This window comes from Chaetodon trifascialis, chromosome 13 (assembly GCF_039877785.1).
Source record: "Chaetodon trifascialis isolate fChaTrf1 chromosome 13, fChaTrf1.hap1, whole genome shotgun sequence".
NCBI lineage: Eukaryota > Metazoa > Chordata > Actinopteri > Chaetodontiformes > Chaetodontidae > Chaetodon > Chaetodon trifascialis.
Window position 1 is genome coordinate 12417603 of NC_092068.1, and position 18156 is coordinate 12435758.

The following is an 18156-nucleotide window of genomic DNA, read 5'->3' on the forward strand; positions in this document are numbered from 1 at the left end:
CAGAGGGAAGCCTTGGCAAAATCCTGACAATCTCCAGACGCAAGACACTGCCTGCCAGCAAAGTGGAAGCATCCAAAGTATCTATTGTATTAGGGGTCATTTTCATGGTTTGTTTTTGTCTCACATTGCAGACATTGCTGGGATTCTCACTTTGAGCTATTGTTATATAATTTATTGATAGTCAAAATACAGTTACCATCATATTCGAATCAATACGGTTGTCTGACTTTCTTTCTTCCTAAAAAATCATATATAATATTCAAGGATTTGAGTGTCAAAGCTGTTTCACACTCCACAAACTTCTGAATAATTCTGTTTTTAAGGTGCACCTACTGCTGCTGCACCTATTGATGGTTTATGTTTCTTTACCACCATCACTTTGTCCCTCCACATTAAAACAGCCCACTTCCCTGCATCTCTCCTCTCCAGTGAAAGTGAACTGGCTCCAGACAGAGAGGGAAGGTGTGCTTGATGCAGGGAGGGGATGGTGGGCATCCCGGTGAGAGAGAGAGAGAGAGAGAGAGAGAGAGAGAGAGAGAGAGAGAGAGAGAGGGGGGAGGGGTCATGAACCCCCCATACCAGCCTCTGTGTGTGAGCACGGATAAGAAAAATTACGCCATCGGAAGATAATTATGTAACTCTGTCTCTTAACAACCGTCCTCAAAGTGTTCATACCCCTGAAGATTTTTGATTGACAGGCTCTCTGCGAGCCTCTATATAAGGAGGAGGGAGGTGGGTGCCGCAGTCAGTGTTGTGCTTCAAGTCCTCCAAGCTGTGGATGTTGGAAAACCAAGTGGACTTTACGGTTTTTACGCACGGGGTTTACGGGAGATACCGCTTCTCATTCATTTAACCATCGGCTCAGATCGTCAAAGAAGTCCGCGTTTTCAACTTTTTTAAATTTTCTTGTCGGATATCTGACTGAATTAAAAGAAAATAGAAAGTTCACTCATCAGGTAAGTTGCATGGAGTGCGCAGCAGCGTTATTCTCTGAACCTCTCCGTGTGGAGAGGGCACCAGACAGTCATCAAAGTAATTCATTAGCTGATGACTGAAAGCTCTGGAAGGTAAACAGGACTAGCTGATGACCAGTTTATTCCTAAAAGCTCAGTGTGATGCTGGGAAGAGTTTGTTGTGCCTTGTTCATCTTCTAATGTGGCGTTATTGTCTCGCTTTATTTATTTGTTTGTTCGAGAATGACCAGGATAGACAAGAGGGACGTAAAAACAACTAAAAAGCATTTCTGTCGTTGTTTTTTGAAGGAGATATGATACTCAGGAGAAGTCTCTTCTTGCTGCTCTTATCAATTCATTTCCTCCACGCATTAACTGAAGGTAAGTAGAAAACTTGCAAATGACCGTGAGGCTAATAAAGTTATATTGATTATGATGATATTATTGAGTATGATGATGGTGATTAAAATTGTTATTGAAACTATCTGGAGGTGCAATTATCCATTCCAGTGACGTTTTTTAAGATGAAAAGGTTAAAACCTGTAAACATTTTGCCATTTGTTTACCATTTGCTCTTTTTTCTTTTTCTTAATAATAGTTATTCTATTCTACAAACGACTTATTAACATTCCTCCTGACTGTGCAGTTGCATTTCCATTTGTCTGATTTCTAGATGGTGAGCAGGAGGATGAGACGTCATTTGACTTGTTTGAAATCAGCCACATCACACGCAAGACTCTGGGGGCCAAACAGTTCAGGGGCCAAAACTCAGATGCCCCTGCCTACCGCTTCATCCGTTTTGACCACCTGCCCCCAGTGAGCCCCCCCATATTAAAACAAATAATCCAACAGATCCAAAACAATGAGGGCTTTATCTTTGCGGCCAGCATACGCCAGGACCGCGCCTCACGGGGCACCCTGATTGGTTTGGAGGCCCCTGATGGCCGCCGGCAGTTTGAGATTGTGTCCAACGGACGGGCCAACACTCTGGACCTGATATACATGATGGACGGCTCCCAGAACATTGTTTCATTTGAGGATGTGGACCTGTCTGACTCACAGTGGAAGAATATCACCCTTCACATTCACGGGGAAAATGCAAACCTGTTTGTGGGCTGCAGCCTGATAGACAGCTTCATCCTGGATGAGCCTTTCTATGAGCACCTGCAGCCTGAGGGAAGCCGCATGTATGTTGCAAAGGGATCCATCCGGGAGAACCACTTCAGGGTAAGACAGACACTGTGGCTTTCTGGTAGCTACACTAGGGATTTCCCCAAGATCTGGGACCTGTAGTTGCCTCCCTACTTCAGTCTCTTTGTGACTTTTCCAGCTGTGCCAGCAGAGCTGAATGGGCCTGCAATATTTTGTTACAAGAAACTGAATTGTGGTCTTAACTAAGTTTCCAGGAGTAGAAACTAACATACTCCCTCATCAAAGTATGGCAGAGTGGCTCCGTGTTGCCCTGGACTTTCTGTGTGGAAAAGACTCTAAATTTAGACTCTAAATTGCCCCTTGTGTGTAAAAATGAGTGTGAATGTGTGTGACAAGGTCAAGAGTGAACTTCCATGATCAAGCGTGTTTTTATGTTAGACTGTATCCAAATGCATGCTTGAATAGGAATGAGTGGGTAGAAGAGGAACACAAGTCACATCTGAAATATGCCAAGGTAGTCAAAATATGTAATAACAGATATTATCTTACCAAACAGGGCCTTCTGCAGAATGTGCGTTTCATCTTTGACACCACAGTGGAAGACGTGCTGCTGAGCAGAGACTGCGAAGTCAATAAACAAGGTAAGAGTGTTTTTGTTTTTTTCGTGGTTATCTTTAAAGTGGTTAAACCAGCTTTCACCCTCAAACTCCTGCCATACTCCATCAGTGGGAACCATTTCTATTTGTGTGATGTTTCATGAGCCAAATGATGAGTCAAAATAATTTTATTTGCAAACTGTTTCAAGTCCGATACCTTGCAGATGTGATTGGGAAACCTTTCACATGCAACCCTCCAAAGCATGGTATCTGTGTTTTGTTAAGCATCAGCCACAGAAACTGTACAAACCAAACAGCTTAGCATTCTAGGTTGACTCCCTTTGTATGGATTTAACTCTTTTGGTCCTTTTTTTTTTAATTTTAAGTGGGTCAGAAAGCTTGCAGATCTGATATGTGGCAAGATCTCCCACCATTACTTCATGTTTACGGAAACAGCCGCGTCCATGCGGTGGCTTGAGGTCGAGCAATGTGCGTGGTGAACAAAAGGAGATACAGATGCTTACATTTATTTCCACTGGCAGCGGACTCGGGATAATGCCTTGGGAAAGAAAATAGAAAAGAGAAAGTGAATGCTATACTGCAGAGTGGGGAGCTTCCTGTTCCAGCTGCACACACACGTGCACACACACACACAGGCGCGCGCGCGCACACACACACACACACACACACACACAATGAGGTCATGAATTGGCTGATTGGGTTGCTTTTCTCAGCTGAAGCTCTGCTCACATGAGGAATAGTACCTCGTGATCGTCAGCGGGGCTCATGCGAAGAGCGGCTGCAACTAAAAACATCCAGATATCTGAGTAAATATGTCGATAATCATCCTTTGTAACAAAGCTAAAGGGGCAGCAGACCTGGAAACAGGGCTTTTGGTTCACTGTGACAAAGCAAGTCCATATGCCATGTGTATATTCGTCCATGATAGAGAGGTTGTTGCATTTCTGTTGCCACAAGCGGTGTTGAGTTCCACCTAATGAGTTTATTTGTCTAACAAATGTCACCAAGGCCTGGAAGTTTTCTAAATGTTGGCTGGTACCAGTGGAGGTTCTGCACTGGTAGCAATCTCAATGCCAAAAGTAACTCATAAACCCACACAACCCACGCTCGTAAAAGCTGTCATGTTGGACATTAATGAGCAATATTAAAACTACCCGACCTCTTTTTTAAATTCTTTATCTGCTTTTAGAAAATAGAGTCTGTCTATCAAGGAGAGAAGAATGTGTAAATGCTTTCACAGACGTGCTAGTGCGCGTTCACATGCACACACAGCGTGAAGCCCTCCTGAGATTTGAATGAATCCAGCAGACTGAAAAGAAAAGAAAACATAGCACTGGCTACAGTGGGATATCATTGGGCAATTTGAACAACTTCTTGATTTAGAGTCCCCAGTCTGCTGTTAATCTTCAACAATTTGCATAGCAAGATCCAAACCAGTTGCAGATCCGTGCTGTGCTTTGGCTGAATGACAGGCATTCCATGGAGCTTTGATATGTGTCTGGTGTGTTTGTTTTCAGCATCACAATCCATAAAGTTTAATTTAAGGGATAGATACTCGTAATTTCATATGGCCTAATGCAAACTCCGCCCCACACAAGATGCCCTGTCCTGCTCTGTGATTTGCGTTTCTGCCCGTCTCTGTTGTACAAAGATCACAGCTGGCAGACACTTTATTCTGGGCTGGACTTCCTGTTCCAGATTTTGTAGGTTTGTGCCAAAACTCAATGTTTAGCCTCCTTATGCCCTTCAAACAAACCTGCAGTTTCAGATTGCATTCCCTTTTACATTATGAGGAGTTTTTAGTGTAAGACAGTGTTGAGTGTTAGTCATGTATGATTAAGGGATTTTCACACTCTTTACTGCGCTGACATCTAGACGAGGGTATCTCGAGTGCCTGTGCTACTGATCAGCTGTAAGGACAAGACCATGAGCTTCACAGGCTCCTTGTAAATCCATCTGTGTGGTCGCTCCAGTCTGTTAAGTTCATATTGGAAGTGTCCACTTATCTGAAAGGTCGTGGAGATTTATGACAGCTGTGTGGTTCCACACGAAGAACACCCAGATTTCTGTTTTTTGAACTCCGCAATGCCACCCCCTCCCGCAAACCAACCCTGCTGTCATCTCTGGTGGAAAGATTTACCGTCACCATTTCAAACAGATAAATTTTTCAAATCAAACACTGCTGACTGAACATCTGTTTTTGAGAACACAATAAACATTGTAATCACCTCGTTGTTGTGATCTTTTGGCTGCCGACATGAAAACAGGAAATCGGAGTCCTTGTGTTTCAACCATCATATCTCTCAAATATGTTTTCCATCACCAGTCTGTGTTGCTCATTCATTTGCTTGCTTGCACATTCGCCCTAATGTCTCTTTTTCTTTGCCCCTCCAGATGATAATATTGTGAGCGAGAGCACAGAAATTGTGGATGTGAGTCCCTCCATCACAACAAACATTATAGGTCAGAAGACAGACGAGGCGGGCGCAGAAATGTGCGAACGCTCCTGCGAGGAACTCAGCACCATGTTCCAGGAGCTCAAAGGCCTCCGTGTTGTTGTCAGCAACCTTATTGATGGCTTGCAAAAAGTGGTAAGTCGTAGAAGTGACATAGTGTAAATCAACACAATCCTGACTTGTGTTTGTTTTAGACAAGCTGCTGCCTGTTTCGCTGTGTTTTACGGCCCCATTTCAGTGACGAATGTGAAATCTCCAAAATCTGCCTTTGTGTGAGGGAAGAAAATCAACATTTTAGAGGAAATTGACATTTTTGGAAAATAAATGATACAATCCTCAGTGCTCCAGCCAGGAGGTAAGAGGTTTGAATTAGGTTACTAGGTAACCTACATTGGTTTAAAAGCAAACAGTAAGTAGCCGCAGGACTGTTTATACAGTTGCCTGCGATGGCTGAACCCATTTGACTCCTGCTATCTGTGGCAGCGTGAGTCAGACAGATTTTATGACATGTTACATGTGGATATAGGAAGTGTTCCCCTGGCAGCTATGGGGTCCAGTCTAATTTCTGGCTGTGTTTAAACAGCCCATGTGTTTCCTCTGGGAGCCTCCCAGCAATAAGAGAGTCTGGGCATGAACCCTGGGAAGGGAAAAAAAACGGCTGGGATGAGAAGGGTCCCTGAGGCTCTTCCAGACCGAGTGGTGTCTTAGATTCTAGTGCTGCATTGCTGCCTCCCTTTTCCAAATGGGAGGACACACACACACACACACACACACACACACACACACACACACACACACACACACACACACACACACACAAACCATTGGCAGTCGTTTACAGACTGACAGTTCCCAAGTGTTCAGGAGTCCAGCCAGAGATCCCTGGTCTCCAATTGGGTTGGAGGTTAAAAGTGCCTAACTAAGCAGTACTTTTCAATGGGCTGTTTTCCTAGAAACATTAGAGATATAAAGACATTTAGTGTTTGCAATTTGCAGTAATGAGAAGCACATTTTAAAATTAACATTTTACAAGTATTCTCGTTAATGCAATAAAGTAGCTTTTTTGTTTAGGTGCACTCATTGGAGGTCATTTAAAAATTAGTCATTCCTCTTTCTGGTCTGTTTTCTCTGGACATCTTTTCTCTCAGCAGGCTGAAAGACAGATGCCTCAGAATGATATGAGGCATCACTAAGCTGGAGAGGGATGTTGATAGGTTAGGTTCACTGAAAGGATGACTGGATGCTACATTTAGCCCTTAATCATGACAACTTGTAAAGTCATGACTGTGTTTCTCAGAGAGTAATGATTGTGCTTTAACTTGACTAGCTTTCAACTTAAGTGAGCTTACTTCTTTAAAGATAATACTTTTGGAGCAGGATATACTATTCATCTTTCCACCTGGTGAAAAGTAACCTCACATGTGCTTTCTCAAAAGAACCGGCTTGTCAGCAGGTGTACAGTACCTTCACATGCTGAATGGAATGCAGCCTACCTTTCTCATGAATGTGTCCTAATCATTTCTGACTGATCTGCTTTCTGACTGCAAATCTGTCTCTGTGTTCAGACAGAGGAGAACACAGTCATGAAGGACACCCTTGGGAGGATGAAGAACTCTAAAGAGAAAAACATGTGCTGGCAGGATGGACGCCTGTTTGACGATAAGGAGGACTGGGTTGTGGACAGCTGCACCAAATGTACTTGCCAGGTAGTGCCAAGTCATATTGAAATATGTTCAGATTTACTGTGGATGCCAATGACCCTGACACACAGTATCTCTAATATTCACTGATGGCAGGAGTCCAAGATCGTGTGTCACCAAATTACGTGCCCCCCAGTGGCCTGTGCCAGCCCCTCATTTGTCGATGGCGAGTGCTGCCCCGTGTGTTTGCGTAAGTAGTCGGAACCTGTTATTAGCCAATGCTTCCAGCATATAAATGCAATCATAAACACACGCAAAGTTTTATGCATGCATGCTATTTTGAATTAATGGCTCAATGTGCCGTAAAAACAATATTCCACGCGTATTAAATTTTAATACCAGAGGACTGTTGCAGCCAGTTTGTCTTTGTGAGCGAACCACATATTTATTGGTCAAAATATAAGACACTTAGAATGGCTACTGTGGGTTTTTTGGATGAGGTCATGTGATAAACAGGCTGACATAAAGAATAAAAACAGTGCAGTTGTGATCCTTTGCTTGTACTTTTATTGCTCTGTTTTAACACAGTGGATGTGGGAGTGATTCTTATTTAAAAAAAAAAAAAAAGGACGATGTTGACTTTGTGCTTCTATGTCTTACAGCTAAAGACAGTGAGGATGGCTGGTCCCCCTGGTCAGAGTGGACAGAGTGCACAGTCACTTGCGGTACAGGAACTCAACAAAGGGGTCGGTCATGTGATGCAACCAGCAACCCCTGCACTGGACCCTCTATCCAGACCCGCAAGTGCAGCCTGGGCAAATGCGATAGCCGTGGTGAGGATAACTTTTAAATAGTTTATCTCTTGTGACTTAGTTTTCATTAAATATACAGTAGTAACTGCTTTAGTGCTGTGATATTATCTTTAAGAGAGTATGCAACTGCTATTGCCACAACTGCACAATCATCTAAAACAAACAAGAGTATGACATATTGCAGGGCGGCATGTGATGGAACTGTGGTGAAACTCAGCACAGAGTTAAATATGAAATCCTCATCCAAAATGCAGGAGACGGAGTTCATGCCTCCATAAATCTGTTGAAAATGGATCCATCTGAGTGAGACTGAATGTCAGCGAAGAGCTGGATCTCATGGTCGGGCTGCAGGGTGTGCCCAGTCAAGTTAATTCCTAATAAATCACTGGCTGAGAGGGTGTTCCACACTGCAATGACTCACCACTGCCTGTCATGCAAAAATATAAAATATTAATGAACTTGATCATTAGATGTACCATATATGAGGTGGGGTGTCAGGATATTTCGCTAGCATTGAAACTGATGAATTGGGTGTTTCATGAATTGGGGGATTAGCATGTGTTATTGCTTGCAGCTAACATTACACTGCATCTGTGTGAGTGACTGAATCAGTCTAACCGCTGGCAGACAGTTTACCCACAATGACATAAATACTGGCGCAAGTATCTTAGAACATCTTTGAAAGTGAGCCATTGTCGCCGGCACCACAGAATGTTTACTTGTAGAAAATGTGCTGTCCATTTATTTTTTCCAAATTATACATGTCTGTAACTGTTTGACTGAGTGGAAATCCAGGGGATAATACACGATGGGTGTTTTGGTGATCTCTGTCTGATATGCTTGATGTTTGATACCCAGTTCGTCAGGACGGAGGGTGGAGTTTGTGGTCGCCATGGTCATCCTGCTCAGTGACCTGCGGAGAAGGACAGATTACCAGAATACGACACTGCAACGCTCCTGTGCCACAACTGGGGGGCAAAGACTGTGAGGGAAGTGGAAGAGAGACTCAGCGCTGCACTGCCAAGCCGTGTCCCAGTGAGTATTTCACTTGCACTCAGAAGCAGCATCTCCATTACAGCAGCAGTGCCTGTGTTGAACAACCAAACTTCCTCATGCCTCATGGCTCCCCCGAGGCAACATTCCCCATGTGTTTTGGACTGACCTCCTGACTGTCTTTCAGGAAATGTTGACCTAAATCAGCTCAATCTGTTTGCTCTTGTGGTATGAGGTTCCAGGTTTCTGCTATTTAGATTTCAGGCTTTGAGTGTTGACATATTTTTTATTTAGAAACAAAGAATTACAATATTTGTGGAATAAAATGTTTGATATGTCAGACTAACTACTGAACATCTTTCACTGTGTCTTTTTAGTTGATGGTGGTTGGGGCCCTTGGTCTCCATGGGCAACCTGTTCAGCAACATGCGGAGGGGGTGTCAAAAGTCGGAAGCGTGAGTGCAACAGTCCTCATCCTCAGTATGGCGGCAATAAGTGTATCGGGGAGGCCAACGACAGGGACAGCTGTAACAAAAAGGACTGTCCTATTGGTGAGCACCAGTCAGTCTACATTATGTTTTCAGCCATGCAAACGTCAGTCTACCACTACTACCGGAAGGGTTGCAGTGAAATTTCTACAGACATTCGTGGTCCCCAGAAGGTGAATCCTACTTACTTTTGTTATCTTATGACTTGTCATCAACTGCCACCATGGGGTTGACACTTTCGGATTTGAGTTGCAATCACCAACCGAATAACTGCAAAACTAATGAGATTTCTATCAGCTTCCACTATCCCTTGTGTTTATCACTAATTAACAAATGTTAGCATGTTACTGTAAATACTAAAGTTAGATGCTGATAGAGGTAGATGCATTATATCGGTTTGAAGGCAAAAATCCGAAGCCTGGACAAATAAAAGTAAACCTTTCTCCATGGTTTCATACAGCTAGAGAAAATACTTTAAGTCCTTTTTTGTAATTTGGGTGAAGAGTATGTCTCAGTTGGTGGGGCTTTATCTTGAAGCATTATCATTAAGATAAACACCATTACAAAGGAAAGCTGAAGCATTTTGAGATGCACTGTACAGATGCGTCCAGCAATTTAAATCAGCTTTAAATCAATTTTCCTTGTTTGTATCCATTCTTATTGTCTAAATTCCTTGTAGATGGCTGTTTGTCTAACCCCTGCTTTGGGGGAGTGGACTGCAACAGCTCTCCAGATGGATCCTGGGAGTGTGGCCCATGCCCTGCTGGTTTCCGTGGAAATGGTACCCACTGTGAAGACATTAATGAGGTAAAGGTTCCTGTTTTTCTTATGTGCATAAACCAGACATGTATTTGAGGCTTCATCCACATACTTATTTGTTTCCATTGTTAACATGCTCTTCTTTCCTGCAGTGTGACATGGTGCCTGATGTTTGCTACAAAGTGAGTGGAATGCAGCGCTGCATCAACACCGATCCAGGTTTCCACTGCATGCCCTGTCCGAAACGCTACAAGGGCACCCAGCCTTTCGGGATGGGTGTGGAGGCTGCCAAGAAGAACAAACAGGTGAGCTGAAGTTCCTCTCATTCAGTGGTGATAACAATGCCATTCAAACAGGGCTAGGTTTTGGAGAAGCGAGAACAAAATGTGGTGAAGGAAAGGATACAATGGCAGATTTTCAAAATCAGTTGTGTGAATTTTTCTATGTCAGATCCAAATTTATGAAGAATGGAAGCAGTCATTCTGCTGATTTAGTAGCCTCATTCTTGCAGTGAGTGTTTATACACTGTTGGACAGGAGGCCCCGGGCCACCATATATGAATTAGACTCACCTTGACCTAGTATCAGCAAGCAGACATAGAGGGAGGAGAGTTGGGCAACTCTTAACAACAAACATGTGTTACACATCTTTGGTACTTTCATTGTAAGATGAGAGCCAGATTGAACCAGTTCTTCATACTGTATTTTTACTGTAAATATTGAATGAATTACTGCTTTTACTCAAGCAAAATGATGTGAAACTTTTTCTTAAGTAAGTGACTCTACTCACTATATCTTGAAAATAGTACAGTATTTCCTCTTTCCAGTCCTGTCATAACACCTGCTATGTTTTAGCAGCATCACAGGTAATTTCAATATATGTCATATTAATTACTCGATTGGAACACACTTTTCTGCTCCCTTGTGATCACTGAATCCACAGAGTCCTTGGACAATTGAAAACTTGTCATACCACTCTAACAGGCACTTGCATAATATCCCTTGTGGACCATTTTGTCACTCTGTGGCCTCTGCAGCTGCATGTCTTTGATATGATGCCCCAATTTCACTAATTGATTTGGGGAAAAAGGGAATTATCTCATTGTTGGCATTAAGGGGCTCCATTTCACAGTTTTGATCAAAGGCCTGTTCATGCTGTCACTTTCTGCTCTATGAGCTCATGGAGTGGCATCCAAACTGGAGCTATGTTCATCCTCTGGTAATGAGTGGCAGCTGTGAATACCTTGTGCTGAAAGAAAGGGGCAACAGTGGGTTGTAGTGGGATGTATGGTGCATTAAGTGGGATTTCATAAAATCAACTGTGCCCAGAAGTGCCCCACACTTTGGCTTTGTCCAAAATCTCTCCCTTAATCCTTCACTTCAGTTTGCAGTAGTCTTCATTTTGAAGTGGCCTTCCAAAAAGAAAGGTACAAAGAGTTGAGGTTAAATAAGTACTCTTAACTTGGACATGTCATTAGAAGCTGACAGCAAAATAGAAACCATGTAAAAAGACAGATGACAAGGGCACACAGAATCAGCTTTCTTCTTTTTCAGGCAGATCACATCCAGTCCCTTTCATGTTGGATGTGGTCAGTGGCAAATCTCATAATAAAGTTCCACCTGCCCTATTTCTTCTTTAGGTGTGTGAGCCAGAGAACCCATGCAAGGACAAGACCCACAACTGTCACAAATACGCAGCATGCATCTACATCAGCCACTTCAGTGACCCTATGTACAAGTGTGAGTGTAGGACCGGTTACGCTGGAGATGGCTTCATTTGTGGAGAGGACTCAGACTTGGATGGCTGGCCCAATCAAAATCTTGTGTGTGGTGCCAACGCCACTTATCACTGCAAGAAGGTATTTCATCGAACTTCGTCACGTATTAGATGTAGTCCGTGCTGCAGTGATTCTAAACTATTGTATCCGTGAAACTTCTGAACTTCTCGCTACTGTTTCAGGATAACTGCCCTAGCCTTCCCAACTCTGGACAAGAAGACTTTGACAAAGACGGTCAAGGAGATGCTTGTGATAAGGATGATGACAATGACGGAATTCTAGATGAGAGGGTACAAGAGTTTTTAAACACACGGACACCTTTTATTTTCTGATCAGATTCATGATAATCGAACAATGCTCTAACAACCATATGCTTTCCACAACAGGACAACTGTCCCCTCTTGTACAATCCTCGCCAGTTTGACTTTGACAAGGATGAAGTCGGTGACCGCTGCGACAACTGTCCCTATGAGCACAACCCTGCTCAAATAGACACGGACCACAACGGAGAAGGGGATGCCTGCGCTGTGGACATCGATGGGGATGGTAAAATAGTCAAACCTAAACAGATTAAAATCCTGAGTCCTTTTAGGGCAGCTAATTTCTATATTTATACCTTAAATCCTCAAGAGTATGTAATAAACTGACATTTTTCCTCAGATATTATGAATGAGAATGACAACTGCCCATATGTGTACAACACTGACCAGAAGGACACTGACATGGATGGAGTTGGTGACCAGTGTGACAACTGTCCATTGCTGCACAACCCTGACCAGGTATTGAACCATACTGCACATAATGATACGTTCAGGTACAACACTAATTGCAGGAAGTGAGATAGTGTTAACCTCTGTATTTGTCCAACAGACTGATGTAGACAATGACCTGGTTGGAGATCAGTGTGACAACAACCAGGACATTGATGAAGATGGCCATCAGAACAACCTGGACAACTGTCCATATGTGGCCAATGCCAACCAGGCTGACCATGACAAAGATGGCAAAGGTGACGCATGTGACTATGATGATGATGACGATGGTATACCTGATGACAAGGACAACTGCAGACTGACACCCAACGCAGACCAGATGGACTCTGATGGTGAGGATGTATCATTTAAAGGGTTCAAAGGTTGTGGTGTCAGGTGTGTGCCACCCATTACTGGGTGACCAAATGGCTTAATGGCATATAGGACATGTTTCTGCACATGCCCCGGCTTCAGACAGAGCTTCAGGCTCACACGATGACATGTTGTATCATCACATCAATGAGTGGCAAACAGTGGAGAATAACTTTTAAGTGGGGACAGTGGTATGTGTGTGTATGTGTGTTAATGTGTGTGTGGTGTAATAGCCTCTAATCCTGCTGTTAGACAGCGTCACAGCTGCCTCTGAAGCCTGTTGCCATGGGGCCATGAAGTTCTGGAGGAGTGTCTTTCAAAAGATGAGTCCTGCCAAGAGAGACCAGGTTCTTGGTGGGGCTCACAGCATGGAGAGCAGGCCCTACTAGGCATGAGGTTTTGGAGGGCAACCCATTCCTTCTGCTGGCATTCAAACTTGTGGGTTTGTGGGGGAGGCTTTGCAGAGTGACACGAGGCAGCAGAGAGAGGACAGGCAGAAGTTTTTGCATTGTATGTGTTCAGTTGTTGCCTGCTGCAGCTTTAATGCTGTAATGCATACATGGCCGTACAAAGCCTTCATTAGGTAGGTTGTAAGTTAACATTTGTCTGAGTCAAAGGGAGCTCGTACTAAAGTTACTAAAGCATGGCAGTATTGAGATTGAACGTTCATGCTTGACCTAGAAAGCAAGAGTTGACGGAAAGTGTTCTCACCACAAGGTCAACTCAGTAGCTGTCAGAACCTTTGACTGTATTAGCAAAAGGAGTTGCGAAATTGTTGTGGGACTGAATATTTCCGAGCACTGAAAGGGTTTTTTATCCATGTTGGCTTAAAATTTGACTTTTCTGGGAACTGATAATCTATAGCAAGATTTATAACTTGTATGATTGCACAGTACTTGTCCACTCATACTTGTACTCCACTTTGTACTTCTGCCTTCTCCCAGATGTTTTCACAGTCAGCAATTAGCTTCACTACAGCAGGTGTGAAATATGGTGGCTGTGGAAAGAGTCAGCGGCCGGGTTGGCATGGATGATGTCATTCTGCATGACTTCAGTGGGCCGCCTAGAAGGGCACACACCAGACTTTGAAGTTTTTATTTCTTTTAGGCTTTGCTGTGATTAATCCACAGTGCCCAATTTAAGCAGGTTTACCTGGAGTTTGAACAGCTGTTTATAACTGGAAACAGACCGCGAAGGGGAGAGGTGCTGGACACTGACGCGGTCACTTTCTTCACAGCTCGTCAGATAGTGTTTATTCAATAGAATCATTTTAGCCTCTTGTGAAATAAGGAAGATGATGACAGAAAGCAGCTAGCTACTTCCACGCCGTGGCCTTCATTAGCCACTGGCGTCTTTTCCGCTGTGAGCTCCCGGCCTGTAGTCTGGTTCTAATAGACTTCAGGCTTCAGATAGTTACAAGAATCAGTGGAAGTTGTCACAGCATGAAAAGATGGCTGATTTTGCTTAGTAGACTTGGCAAAGGTATTAAAGCCAGTTTCCATGTAGAAATTGGTATTTTCCCCATTCATTTTTAGCATTGACTTGGAGTAGCTCCTCAACATTCACTGCAGTGGGAGTATTATAACACTAACATTAGCTACCATAGAGATGGTTCCAACCAATGGAAAAAAATGAAAAAAATCACAGTTTATATCATGTGTGTCTAATTTAAATGAGGCCAAACTTATTCATTTGATGTCGTTTTTTATCAGGCGATGGAAGAGGAGATGCCTGCAAAGATGACTTTGACAACGACAGCATCCCAGATATTCTTGACGTGTGTCCGGAGAACAATGCCATCAGTGTCACAGACTTCAGGAAGTTCCAGATGGTCCACTTGGATCCTAAGGGAACCACTCAAATTGATCCTAACTGGGTGGTCAGACATCAGGGCAAAGAGCTGGTTCAGACTGCCAATTCTGACCCAGGCATTGCAGTAGGTGAGTTGCGCACGCATACTATGTTTTCTCCCAACAACCATTGCATGTTAATTTGCTGTTCTTAAAAGGATTTCACTCCATTTGACTGAACAGAGCCCTAAGATTTGGTATCACCCTTCTTTCACACTATCACAGGGTTTGATGAGTTCAATGCTGTGGACTTCAGTGGAACAATGTACGTGAACACGGACAGAGATGATGACTATGCAGGCTTTGTGTTCGGCTACCAGTCAAGTGGGCGCTTTTATGTTGTAATGTGGAAGCAGATCACACAGACTTACTGGGAGGACAAGCCCTCCAAGGCCTTTGGCATTTCTGGCGTTTCACTCAAAGTTGTCAACTCAACCACTGGCACTGGAGAAAACCTCAGGAATGCTTTGTGGCACACGGGCAACACTCCCGGACAGGTGGGCGGCAGTCTAAATGCTAGTTGGACTGTTTTAAAGATTGCAGCAGTATTAAGTGTTGTTAACTATTTCACACAGGTGCGTACTCTGTGGCACGACCCCAAAAACATTGGCTGGAAAGACTACACAGCTTACAGGTGGCATCTCATCCACAGACCAAAGACTGGTTTTATAAGGTAAGAAGTAAAACTGAGCAGAAACGTCTCAACCTTGATTGCAGGACAGAAAGAGAGGCTGCATGGAATTTAAGTGCAACTCAGAAAAGATTGGACAGAGGCGATTATAGTGAGAACAGAGAGAAACAACACTAAAAGGAAGGCTTACAAAAAGAAGTTGGTGAAATGTTGGTTTAGCCTGAGAAACACATTTCTGCATATAAAGGTGATGAATGTATATTAAGGAGTTGGAGATTGAGGTACAATTGGCAGTTAATACAGCAATTACATTTATATATTGTATGCTATTAAATGTCATAATCTCAGCACATTAAGAGGTTTGTCTTGTATTTCCCAGGGTTGTGGTCTATGAAGGTAAACAGATCATGGCTGACTCGGGACCAGTTTATGACAAGACGTTTGCCGGAGGAAGGTTAGGCTTGTTTGTCTTCTCGCAAGAGCTGGTGTTCTTCTCCGACCTCAAATATGAGTGCAGAGGTTAGTGCAAACACTTCCATTACTTTAAAGTTTTAGCTATAAATGTTTGTCTTTCACTTATCAAAAGAAAAGATTATTGCTAACTGATAGCACCAAAAGCTTCACACTGTAATAACCACATTAGTCCACAGCTCAATTAATTCCTTAGAGTTTGAGCTGGTTAATAATTATGGTTAGATTATAAATAAGGGCATGATAAACTATTGTGTGGGGTTGTGAAGCTAAGTGAAACTGTTGCTCAGACAGGGGTAAGCTATTTATCTGACAACTATTCTAATAGATATATTGTGCCAGGTATCAAGTGCTTAAACAGAATGAATGTTGTGTGGTAAGAATAGCACAATTTAGGCGTTATATGTACATGTAAACACCTGTATCTACAGACATTTGAGAGCTTAGTCTAGAAAATTAATGGATAATTTGGGTGTAAGTTATGTAGGATCTTCTTGGTCCAGGCTCATGTGAATATGTGCATGTACAGTAAATGCGTATGTAATCAGGACACATATTTGGTCTGCACAAGGAGAAAACCCTCTCCATGTTTGAATAATGTGGGTAAAGACTTAAAACCTTCAACATCTTTTTCAAACTTCAGATAAGCCAGAGTTTCCCAGAGTGTTCATAAGGTAATGATGAGAGGGTTTATGTGTTGTTTGTTGGCTGAAGCAAGAAAAAGAGTCACGCTATGTTTGTGTTTGTCAGCTTGCCCATGTACAATGCCCCAGATGCATTGTGAAAGACCTTGTGTGTTGGTCCAAGGACTTCAGATCCTCTGTTGAGTGCTACAGAGTGGAAAATCAGCCTGCAGCCTTTTCACAATCGCAGTCACGTTCATGAAGACACGCTTTTTGACGCACACACAGTGCATATGTTGTTGCTGCACCCTGGCGCTTTGACTGTGTGAAACTTGTTGAGAGTTGATTCTAAATGTGCTGGTAATTGAAGCTGTTTTCTCAACCTTTTCGCAGATAATTGAATCCAGCCTGATTGACCAACATCAGAAGGCAAAAATACAAGAATCTCTCAAAGTAAACATCACTTCATCGCTAAATCCATTTCAACGTAACTGAGAGTTTTCCTTCTTTTCCGTGTTTGGCCTCCATCCATCCACTGGAGAGGAAACCATGACCGATTTCAGTTTTCCTGTTGATCCCAAGCTGGAAAAGAAAAACTGACGAGAGTTGACGAGTTTTAAAAAGCCTTGGCAGATTATCTCATTATAACTAGTGTACCTATGTCTACATTTTAAAGGATTCATTGTACAACCACTTACATGCTGTATGTACTTTCCTACAGTTTCTCATTTCTGCAACTTGTAAGTGACTCGGATGTTCTTTATCTTTGGGCTCATTCATGGCTTGTGCTTTGCCAAACAACTGATCATAAAGTGTCTGACAAACATAAACTGTAACCAAAGCATAATCATTTAGCTGTCTCAAGTCCATTACTATTTCTCCTCATTCTTTTCATCCTGAATGTGTTTTCTCTTTTTTTTTTTCAACGGAGAACTTGAGTGAACAATTTAAATAAGCCATTTTAGTAAGTGCCAAAGATGTTTATACTAAGTCTGTATTATAATTCCTTTTGTAAATTATTTATGCTCTGCCTGTTTTGTTTGTTCTCTTTTTTTTTTTGCTAGAGTTTGTAAATAATTATTTATTTGTTTACACTGACAAAATGCATAATTGAATATCACAAACATCAAGGTAACACATTATAGTATTACAAGATTTTTAGTGTCGTAGTGTTGTTTTCTTTCAGATAAATTGTAGTGTAAAGATTTGGAGAGGATAAACTTGGGCTGCCTTTAAGTAATCATGCACATAAACGCAGCGTGTGTTTATGTGTGTGATTGTAGCTGCCAAAGAAGGTTATTTCTGGTAGTATGTGTATGTTAAAAAGGCCACTGTGTTTATTGTCTTAGCTGTCCAGACTGGGCCTCATTGTCCTCAAAGTGATATGTCACTTTGGTCAATGTGGAACATTTTTCAGTGCTCATATTCTACGTCTACAGGAGCTCATAAATAGTACATCACCAGAATTGGCTGCAAATAGGGCCACTGGCACTACAGCAAGCACCCTTACATGACTTTGAAACACTTTTTGTCTGTAAAACACAAAAAAGAAAGTAATTCAGGATAGTTCAAGGAGTTTAAAAGGTAGTGAAAGAAATCAAATTGCAGTTCAAGAGCCAGATTCCAGAATCAAAGGTTGTGTACCGAGCACCGGGTGACATCATATCAACAGCCGAGAGTCTGAGGTTCAGCAGTCAGTAATAATGTGTGATGGAGTCATGAAGATCAATTGCAGTGAAAACAGTTTATTCAAATTGCTTTTTCATTTATATGTTAATCATAAGAATCACTTATGGATGTTGTGAAAGTT

General features: G+C 42.5%; 1 protein-coding gene across 1 annotated transcript; it reads left to right on the plus strand.

Annotated features, from left to right (window-relative positions):
• Positions 1-796: 796 nt before the first annotated feature.
• Positions 797-17461, plus strand: thbs2a (thrombospondin 2a). The gene is made up of 22 exons (XM_070977969.1): positions 797-956; positions 1263-1334; positions 1627-2180; positions 2662-2746; positions 5117-5313; positions 6744-6884; positions 6975-7068; positions 7481-7651; positions 8489-8665; positions 9001-9174; positions 9791-9918; positions 10023-10175; positions 11510-11728; positions 11830-11937; positions 12034-12193; positions 12308-12426; positions 12518-12752; positions 14484-14711; positions 14847-15118; positions 15197-15294; positions 15632-15771; positions 16740-17461. The coding sequence occupies exons 2-22, from the start codon at positions 1268-1270 to the stop codon at positions 16745-16747; spliced, it is 3528 nt and encodes a 1175-aa protein (XP_070834070.1). The 5' UTR covers positions 797-956; positions 1263-1267; the 3' UTR covers positions 16748-17461.
• The last annotated feature ends 695 nt before the right edge of the window (positions 17462-18156 follow it).